The 9,176-nt window shown below is 56.5% G+C and overlaps 5 protein-coding genes across 5 annotated transcripts; 2 read left to right on the plus strand and 3 right to left on the minus strand.

Moving 5' to 3' along the window:
• Positions 1-253: 253 nt before the first annotated feature.
• N657DRAFT_694399 (carbohydrate esterase family 3 protein) lies at positions 254-3,224 on the minus strand (the record flags this gene model as incomplete). Its single annotated transcript, XM_062797282.1, has 4 exons — positions 254-483; positions 566-898; positions 969-1,580; positions 1,745-3,224. 4 exons carry the CDS (start codon positions 3,222-3,224, stop codon positions 254-256), a joined length of 2,655 nt encoding a protein of 884 aa, XP_062642240.1.
• Positions 3,225-3,857: 633 nt separating this feature from the next.
• Positions 3,858-4,483, plus strand: N657DRAFT_372238 (uncharacterized protein). Its single transcript, XM_062787045.1, has one exon. The coding sequence runs from the start codon at positions 3,973-3,975 to the stop codon at positions 4,372-4,374; it is 402 nt and encodes a 133-aa protein (XP_062642241.1). The 5' UTR covers positions 3,858-3,972; the 3' UTR covers positions 4,375-4,483.
• Positions 4,484-4,875: 392 nt separating this feature from the next.
• Positions 4,876-5,533, plus strand: N657DRAFT_651228 (uncharacterized protein). The gene is made up of 2 exons (XM_062794118.1): positions 4,876-4,925; positions 4,974-5,533. The coding sequence occupies exons 1-2, from the start codon at positions 4,915-4,917 to the stop codon at positions 5,464-5,466; spliced, it is 504 nt and encodes a 167-aa protein (XP_062642242.1). The 5' UTR covers positions 4,876-4,914; the 3' UTR covers positions 5,467-5,533.
• A 98-nt stretch (positions 5,534-5,631) lies between these two features.
• Positions 5,632-6,142, minus strand: N657DRAFT_372242 (uncharacterized protein). Its single transcript, XM_062787046.1, has one exon. It carries the CDS (start codon positions 6,090-6,092, stop codon positions 5,796-5,798), a length of 297 nt encoding a protein of 98 aa, XP_062642243.1. The 5' UTR covers positions 6,093-6,142; the 3' UTR covers positions 5,632-5,795.
• Positions 6,143-7,330: 1,188 nt separating this feature from the next.
• N657DRAFT_372260 (uncharacterized protein) lies at positions 7,331-8,360 on the minus strand. Its single transcript, XM_062787047.1, has 4 exons — positions 8,245-8,360; positions 7,834-8,162; positions 7,517-7,755; positions 7,331-7,456 (listed from the first exon to the last, which is right to left on the minus strand). The coding sequence occupies exons 2-4, from the start codon at positions 8,122-8,124 to the stop codon at positions 7,363-7,365; spliced, it is 624 nt and encodes a 207-aa protein (XP_062642244.1). The 5' UTR covers positions 8,125-8,162; positions 8,245-8,360; the 3' UTR covers positions 7,331-7,362.
• Positions 8,361-9,176: the final 816 nt, after the last annotated feature.

Below are 9,176 nucleotides of genomic sequence, written 5' to 3' on the forward strand. Positions count from 1 at the left end.
TTAAGAGCAGTCATGGAGTTCAGGATGAAATAGCCCGCAGGGTGATTGGTGTCGTGACACTGGACAAACGAGGTGCACCCGTTGTTGTCCGCATTTAAGTGGCATTTCATGTGCTCCGGCCCGTGGAAGAAGTTGCTGACTTGTTCTGAGAAGGAGAGTCCTCCGGGGCTGCGATTCGTCGTCCAATTTTGGACTACCGCTCTTGATAGCTCGGTCAGCACAAGCTGAGGGGAGACAAGGGACGTAATAATACTCACTCCCACGCCTGCGGTGCAAAGACGCCGTTCCATCGTGTGGTCGGATTGATGGCCGCGTCTACGATGACGGGGTTTGTGCACTCGATGGTCTCCCACTCGGGGGATTTGGATCCGCCGGTCCCGGGGTTCACGACGTTTGGGTCCGTACTGCCGGCACACTGGTTGATGTAGGCGCGCACAGCGGCTGTTTCGCGGTCGACATTGAGATAGTCTGCCTTCTTGTCTCCTGGTTGTCACAATGTCAGCACCGCCTCTGTTGAGAAGCTATGATAGCCATCATCCGGGCCCTATGCTGCAGCCGTTCTTACCGTTTAGATCCCCGAACTCGACACGCCCTTGATTGCTGACACCAGCCGCAATAACCCCGAGCTTCTCCCAGCTCGGCAGCTCGGGCTGCTTCTCCAGATTACCGTTGTTTCTCCACGCTTCGACTGACCCGCCGTCCCAAGTCACAAGGTAGTCGGCAAGCCCGTCTCCGTCAACGTCGGCGAACCGAACCTTGCTGCCCGGTGCACCTACGCCGGCGGCGATTCTGCCTAGCTTATTGAAATTCCTGGCGTCGGTCAAGACTGCGCCAGTCCCAAGCCATGCATCAACTGCGCCGGTATCCCAGACAACCAGATAGTCGGCGATTCCGTCTCCTGATTATTCCCGGTTCAGTATCCTCCCAATGATCAGACCGGTCTGCACGGTTGGGGCTAAGAAACATACCGTTGATGTCAGCAAATCTAACCTTGTCCCCAGCAGCGCCAACTCCCGTCGCGATGACCCCCAAGTCTTGCCAGACTCTACCGGACGCTGCGTTCAAGTTTCCGGTTCCTCGGTAGCCTTTCGCCGAGCCATCGGCGTTGATTACAATGTAATCATCGAGACGGTCCCCGTCGAGGTCCGCAAAGACCACGTTGTCCGGCGTCGCTCCATCGACTCCGGTTGCGACCTTGCCGATCGAGGTCCAGGTCTGCGGGCTGCCTCCAGCATTGAGCCACGCGTCACAAGCTCCGCGATCTGACACGAACAGAAAGTCGTCGAGGCCGTCACCGTTCAGATCGGCGAAGCGAACGGCTCCTGCGGCCTTGTTGCGGCCAGTGTTCAACCACACATCGACGGCCCCAACACCCGAGACAGACACGTAATCTACCCGGCCGTCTCCGTTCAAGTCGGCGAATCTGACAGATGCACCCGAGACGCCAGCAACGCCGGTCGCGAGCGTGCCTAATTCGTCAAAGTTGCGCTTCGAGCCGTCCTTGCCGAGATTGCCAGTGTTGCGGTAACCCCTAACGGCTCCGCCGTCGTACAAGATCAGGTAGTCGGCGAGACCATCCCCTACTCTCCGTTGTCAGTCAACCATCCATGTGACTCACCTGAGAGTTACAACAAAAAGGAAAGAAAGGAAACGAAAGAAATGAAGAAACTAAGAAACACACGAAAGAAAAGAGAAGAAAACAATAGAAAGGAAAGAGAAAGAAATGATAAATAAGGGAGGTTACCGTCGTAATCCGCCAGGCGGACTTTGGAGCCCGGAACCCCGGATACTCCAGCGGCAATCTGGCCGAGCTCCTCAAAGTTTCTACTCCCCTCGACCCTGTTGAGATTGCCAGTATTTCTCCATGCGCGTATCGATCCGTCGTCAGCCAGCACCAGGTAGTCCGCCCGCCCGTCACCATCGACATCCGCGAACCGGACCTTGGACCCGGGCTCACCGACTCCGGTGGCGATGGTGCCGAGCTCTTCAAACTTGCGCCCTGTGCTGCTCGTCCCAATGATACCCGAGTTTCGCCACGCTTTAACCGCGCCGCCGTCGTACAGAATCAGATAATCAACCCTGCCATCGCCGTCAATGTCGGCGAACCGAACCTTGGACCCCGGTTCGCCAACTCCGGTGGCGATTGTCCCGAGTTGTTCCCAGTTTCGATCCTTGCCGGCGGCAGGGATGTTGGCCGCATTTCGCCACGCTTTAACGGACCCATCGCCAAACACAACCAGGTAATCATCGCGGCCGTCGCCATCCACGTCCCCAAACACGACCGTCTCCTGGGTTGCGCCGTCGACCCCCGGGGCGACCTGCCCCTCCGGATCCCACACACGGATCAAATCGGCGACTGTACCCTGGTTGACCCAGTTTGGGCCCTCGCAAAGCTTCCCGGTGCTGGGGGTGCCGTCGAGGCCGAGGCCGAAGCCGAAGCCTTCATACGGCTCCGGCTTCTTGATCCACCCGGCGTCGTTGGCCTTTTGGATCGCGTCGCGCCAGGCGGAGGCCATCTTGCGGTACCCGGAGTCGTTGGGGTGCTTCTTATCCGCGAGGTCAGTCTGCGTGAGGATCTTGGTCATGTCGACGGCCATGACGTGGCGGCCCTGCTCCTGGTACCGGCGGGCGAGGTCGGCGATGGCGGCGTTGTAATTGTCGGTGCGCGCCTGCATGGCCGCGTCGGTGGAGAAGATGATTTGCGCGACGAGGATGCTGGCGTCCGGGCACTTGTCCAGCAGCTGGTCGATGATAGCCGCGAGACGGTTCGGAGCCGTGGCGACGTCCCGGTTGAGATCCATGTCGTTGGTGCCGGCGTGCAGGAGGATAATGTTGGGCCGCGCCGCCACCGACAGCAACGAGTATTCCTTAATCTCAGCGAGGAAGGAGCCCGAGTGGCCCTGGTTGTCGTTGTCAACCATCGAGCCATGCTTGCGCGTGCCGATGAAGTCGACGTCGACCCCAGCGGCAGAAAGGAACTCCTCGAGGGGGCCCCGGTAGCCGTTGCCGGTGCTGCTCAGGCTGCCCCAGGTGATGGAGTCCCCGAGCGGCATGATCCTCAGCGGCACGCTGATTTGGGCACGCGTCGAGAGAGCATGGTGGCTTGGGGCGTCGGCCCAGGTGATGTTGAGGTCGTATCTCACACGTGGTGTGTCGGTAGTAGGGAGAGCTGCAACAAGTGCCTGGGCGAAGACGGCAGCCCCGAGAACCCAGATTGCTGCCATGGCGGAGAAGCTGTGCGGCCAGGCGCCTCAGTGCTGGGGCCTGAGCTGGAGATGAACTGCAGGAACCAAGGAAGGGCAGACACTCCATCTTGCGACCAAGCCACAATGTTTATATACTGCCGTACGGAGTATGTCGTCTCAAGCCATGCGATGAGAGCCGTCAGGGTTTGGCTGGCCGGCGGACCCGCCGAAGAGTCCAGCTGAAGCCGCCTGCTCCGTTCATAGAGCCCAATGCAACCCGACACCGAGCCCCACGTGGGATGTGCCCGTTTGGTGGTCCGGTATGACCTTGCATGATATTATCCAGCCTCGAGAACTTTGACATGGTGTAGCGTCAGGGACGATCAGTCTCCCGTGCCGCTATCCGTAGCGCGTTGGGAACCTCGGCCCTATATCCTCGCTTGGATATAAGTGGGATCTGGCGCGGCGCCGCAGCGGCTAGTAGCGCTTCTTGGCGGCAGCATCCGCCACTTAGGTTGCCTGAAAAAAGACTTGGGCCGAAGTCCGGTACCGCTTTGGGGGGGTTGGCCGTGCCAGCGAATTCAGCATCGAGAAGGCCGGACCTGAGACGCTTGTCGGTAAAAGGCTAGCCTGCACGGGCATACCGGCCTTCTAGACTCGAAATCGATGCGGCTCCTGTCAAGATTAAGAGATCAATGACCACGTGGGGGCAGTTGCACCGCCGACCTTGACCGCAGGATCGTAGTCAAATCCATCGCCCCTGATCTCAGGTGCGGGCTACCGCGGAATGTCCTGTTTCTCTCTCCAATATCGGTCTCCTTTCACAAAACACCAGATTTCCTCGGTCACAGCTTCGACGGTAGATCCCACGCTGGCGGGCCGGCTGGCCGGGGCCCCCTCCCACCGTCATCGGCCTCCTCGTCTCGCCCCTTCTCACCTCCACCCGCTGCTTCCACCTTCACTTCACCCGGTTCCTCAACCTGCGAATCCGCTCCGGTTCGCCCTCGTTGTCTTTACCCACATTATTCGTGCCTCTGTACATGTCCTTGTCTCAGTCCCGGACACCATTATCCCAGGAGCCCTTTCTGTCGCCGCCCCTCTTCTTCTGCGGGCATTAGCTCGTGCTCAGAGTTGTCAATACCAGCCCTCCTTCTTGCGCCTTGCGCCTTCGCGGCCGCTCCGAGAGTGACTTCTGCTGCGGCTGGCACCGCCACCACCATTGCCACTACCACTAATGTGTTGCAGACGTGTGATGTGGTAGCTTTAGCGTTCTCTGACACTCTGTACGGCTCTCTGGCCCTCTTGCTTTCTGCCAGTCTCTGGCGCGGACGTATGACGATTGCCCTTATTGTTAATGGGACAACCTCTACCTATTATGGGACATGCCCCTACCGGCGGAACTCGAACCAGCCGCTGGTGGCCCGTGAGGGGAAGAGACTCTGACGATGCACGCCCTCGGTCCACGGGAGCTCCTCGAAGTCCAGTGGTGGTGGACCGGGACCAGAACCGGGGCGGGGCGGCGGCCTGCTGCTCCTCTGCGGGTTATGCCAGCCGTGCACTTTCCGGGCGTGTTCCTGAATGTTCTCGGATGGCTGACGATATACGGGCATGCGTAGTACTTGAGCCCGTCCGGCCGCAGAGGGTTGAAGAATGAGATCGTCATCCTCGCAATCCGGTCAACCATCCCCGACCATCTCGACTTTTGTTGCGCGCGTCCACGTCAGCGTCAATGCCTCTACTGTATGCGCTGCTTCCCTGCGAGAGACTTCAATGGCTGATAAACATCAGGTTCGTGGGCCGCAATACAAGTATCGTGGGCATGGTTGTGCACTTGCTGCGTGACGTTGGCAAGGTGTATTCTGAGCTTCTCTTATTGCCAAGGATTTGGACATTGTCATCCTCCGATCACGTAGATTCGAAGTGGTCGAACAGATGGACTGACAATTCCGCAACCGCTTCTGAGTCTGCCGAGCAGCGGTCGAGGTCTGGCTCAGATTCCTCGCAAACAACCACCCCTGGCTACAGAGATTTCACCTGGAACTACGACAACCTCTCCCAGTTGCCAGAGGATGGCAATGTCTTTGACCAGTTGAACATCCATGAGGCGGAGGAGTCGGGGGGTCTGGCTGCAGATTTTGGGCCTATTGAAGAGCCAGAAGAGAACCGTGAGGTTGTTAACGAAGCTGCGGTGCCAAACATGCTGGTTCACGACTCCGAGTTGAACCAGCTTAAAGGGCGGATCAATGATGGGGTTGAGGCCGATGAGCAAGTTCCTCTTTAGCCGGTCGACCTCCAGGTTGCTTATCAGCTGCAGATGCCTTCCATCCGACGTACTCCTCTCGACTCAACGAAAAGTATACACTGCTCTCACTGGCTTGCCTGACCCTGTTTCCTCGAGGGGTTGCGGATTTTGTTGAACCCAGACAGCGCAAGATCTCCTAGCAGGATTACATCCAGCATGCCAAGAAGTAAGAGGATGGTCGATTCGCTAGGTACCTCCAAACTCAGCCACGACGAATCAATCAGTTCAGTTCTATTGGGGATTGTATCTGTTATCAATGCCCTGTCGAGTTTTCGTAGCATTCTAGTTAGTTGCAGCGTAGCAAGACGTCATACTCTAGGGAGAGCTCGAGTCGCAGAAGGTCGCTCCGAAGGGTGCCACGGCGAGCCCTCGCAGGCAGCAGACGGGCGGCAGCAAGGTTCTGCGTGACACTTAGAGGAGGATACACAACGGAGACAGCTGGCCAGACCTTCGTCGTCCAGCTGATCAAGCGTGTCTGACGCGTACCGAATGCTCTTGCTACTACAGACCGATCTGTATGAAGCTTGAAAGCCGTCAAGGCCGTTCCCGATTGGATTTCGCTTGATGATCTCCGATCGCGATTGGCCTGCCATTGCGCTCAGCATGCGCTTCTCAATCGGAAGTGGGACGGAAGCGCGTATTCTTTTCGTGTCTGTTTGCTGGCGTTGAGCCAAGCCCCCAACCGTGACCGCTGCCATCATTAGTCAGCAATTGGCCACGTTCAGATGATCACTGTGCACCCGCCAAGATCGGCAAGTCGACCCACCGATAGAGAGAGGTGCAGGCTGGTGATTCACTCTATCTTTGGAGGGTGGCAACGCAAGACCACCCCAGGGGGCAGTATCCTGGCACAACTCCGAACCGGAATGGCGAGGCTGAACGGCTTTCTAAGCCGAATCGGAGCGGTCGAGTCAGACCTTTGTCCTTGCGGCCGAGCGATGGAAACCGTGGAACATTTTCTATTGCGATGCGAGAGATGGGAAGCTCTGAGGGAGGACATGTTGCAATGCACAGTGGCAAGGCGAGGGAGCCTCTCATTCTACCTGGGAGGGAAAGCACCATCGGATCCAAAAACGTGGTCGCCAGACATGAAAGCAGTCCGGGCAACGATCAAGTACGCAATGGCGACAGGGAGATTGGATCTTGACGAGGAACAACAAAGAATGGGACAATCACAGTAGCGGAACTCCACTAACACTACACAGCCTCAGCCAGCAGATCCCGCTTTAGCTGCTGAAGATAGGACGCTGAACACTTGGAGAACGCAGCCTCCAAGTCGATCTGCTAAACTAAGTCAAGAGGCAATAGGTGGCGTGAGAAAAGGGGAGAGAGTAGAGGGCTTGTACGAGTTGATGATTGAACGTCAACGAATTGGATGTACTCAGCGTGCCAAGGCCCTTTAGGCTTCGTGCCTCCGGGCGAAATAAATTCCATCCATCCGCCTTTACCAAAGGTAAAAAAAACCATTTCCCGATTTCAGCCCGATCCTGCAGGCATCCGTTGTTCCCAACAGCACGAACTCTGATACGGATCAGGTTGATGGTTCAAGTTGTGTTAGAGATAACCACCGGTCGCCGCACCGTCACCGCACCGTCAAACGGTGTTCGCCGGACGCCTTTTTGGTCCTTCCGCTCGAAGCCCAGGACGAGTGTGATGCTCGGCGCTTTGATCGACGCTCTTGCCCTTCATCGACAGAATTCCTCAGGTTTATTGCGCCTCCGAGACCGAGAAGGTCCGTGGTCTTGTTGCGGTTCATGAGAGTATGCTGGTCAGCCTGGGGAGGATATGAGTCGAGGATTAGGCCTTCACTCGCTCGCGGTATCGCACCTAGCCGGTCGACATCCTTCCAGAATGCATCCGAAGGCCACGGTGCCGTCATATCCCAGCAGGCTCGGACGTCAAACAGGTCGTTATTCTGCAGGAGAGATGCTTCGGCTTCCAGAACTTCAGATAACGCTGTGGTCGGAATCTTGAGGTCGTCCGAGTCAGCTAGGTCACTTCGGCGTCAGGAGCTAAAGGAAACTCGTACCCAGAGTTGAGGATGTCGCCCCCGCAGAAAATCTGCAACATGGTCGTATCGGCGACGTGTCGCTCGAAAGCAAAACTAACGGTTGCTTTTGGGCGTTTGGCTTCCGCAATCAACTTGGCAAAGTCGCCTTGATTGTCCCTTGCATGGCCGCAGCAGCGGGCACTGGCCATCCATTTGTGATGGTTGATGGCCTGTATTGCGGCTCTGGATCGCTCATGGAGCTTGCTGAGGAAGTTTCTCTGCACATCCCATCGGTCAGAATCACAAATCACGGGCGGGAACGGGAATTCGATGACAGATGGGGACCCAGCACTTACCAAGTTTGCTAGGCTGGTTGCAGTGAAGTTTCGCTTCTCAAACTTGTGAGTGGCTGTAAAGACGATCCAAAGCGCACAGCAGAGGGTGACCGGGTTCTGATGCTCGTCGGCCCTGCTCATGGATCTCATGGTCTGGTCGCACAATTCCTGAACAAGCGCTTGCACCCGGTGGGCGACCGAGTAGGTGAGCTCTAGGACGAGATTTTTCGCGGCTAACAGATCGATGCCGCGTGGAAGGCCGGCAGTGAGCGGGCTCAGATAGAGTTCGTTTGCATCCCAATTGAGCAGCATAGTGATCCAGTATGCACAATTCCATGCAATGGTCAACACTTTCCGCTACATGTACACCGCGTCAGCCGTTTAGCTACCTTAGGTAGCTAAATTGTAACGCTGACAAGGAACCAAACTTACGTCGACTTCTGCGAGGTTTAAAATGCTGCAAGACGGACGCCTCCGGTCAATAAACATGTCCAGCTGAATTCCGTCAAGCGCTGGGCGACGATGCTGGCACCTGTTGATGCCGCTGCGGTGGCGGTGGTGGCAAGTCTGCTGATGCCCACTGCTGTACTCGTGGTGGAGTACTGTGAGAAGCACTCTCTGTCATCGATGTAACACACCAAGTCGCTACTGAATAAACCGAAAACCCCGTGTCGATTCATGTTGTTAATCGGGTGTTCTCCAGCTACGGGAGCCAGCAGTGTTGTGGCAGTCTGGCTGTCAATGTCAGCACAAGATAGTCGGTGAGCTCTCCGAAAACAATCGATAGTTCCGCGGCAGTTCTGCCAGAAAACTGAGAAGACAGGGCGATGAGCAGATCGAGCTTGACTTTTAAACATCCTGGACTGGAAGATTATGCAGATGCAGCTAACGTTAAGCAGTCTGCGGTCATGTACTTATGCACAGTGTACCGCCGAAAACCCCGCTTGTTGTCCGGTCGTAGACTGAAACCATGCACATACTCGGTAGAAGAATCATCTTTGACAACCAATCGATGCGTCATTCACCGAGTTGTTTGAACGCAACTCAAAAACAGGGAGACTGGGGCGGGTATGCCTGAGGCAGACTATAGATGCTAATGCTTGTTTGCTTCGGTCGTTGGAATATCATTATTATTCCTACACCGCTGTGCCCTAGGGCGTGCCGGACCTTCAACAACTTACTATAACGTTACAGGAAAACCGCGCCCTCGTGGGCCGGGTGAAAAACCCATATCGACAATCAAGGAAACGATCAGTGTGCGATCCTACAAATACAAAGTGGGAAGGCCTCTTTTCGAAGGAAAGGGTATCAGACTGCGAGCTCCAGCTCCAGCCTCCTGGCCAGACCGTACATCGGCAGTTTCC

Source organism: Parathielavia appendiculata (genome assembly GCF_033297405.1).
Source record: "Parathielavia appendiculata strain CBS 731.68 unplaced genomic scaffold N657scaffold_45, whole genome shotgun sequence".
In the NCBI taxonomy this organism is placed as follows: domain Eukaryota; kingdom Fungi; phylum Ascomycota; class Sordariomycetes; order Sordariales; family Chaetomiaceae; genus Parathielavia; species Parathielavia appendiculata.

Bases quoted from the DNA above. Each gene is read 5' to 3' on its own strand.
- N657DRAFT_372238 (XM_062787045.1), top strand. From the start codon at position 3,973: ATGTCCTGTTTCTCTCTCCAATATCGGTCTCCTTTCACAAAACACCAG.
- N657DRAFT_372260 (XM_062787047.1), bottom strand. From the start codon at position 8,124: ATGCTGCTCAATTGGGATGCAAACGAACTCTATCTGAGCCCGCTCACT. The intron at 7,756-7,833 runs GTAAGTGCTGGG...TGGGATGTGCAG, and splicing joins CAACCAGCCTAGCAAACTTG to AGAAACTTCCTCAGCAAGCT. The intron at 7,457-7,516 runs GTACGAGTTTCC...GACGACCTCAAG, and splicing joins GGCGACATCCTCAACTCTGG to ATTCCGACCACAGCGTTATC.
- N657DRAFT_372242 (XM_062787046.1), bottom strand. From the start codon at position 6,092: ATGCTGAGCGCAATGGCAGGCCAATCGCGATCGGAGATCATCAAGCGA.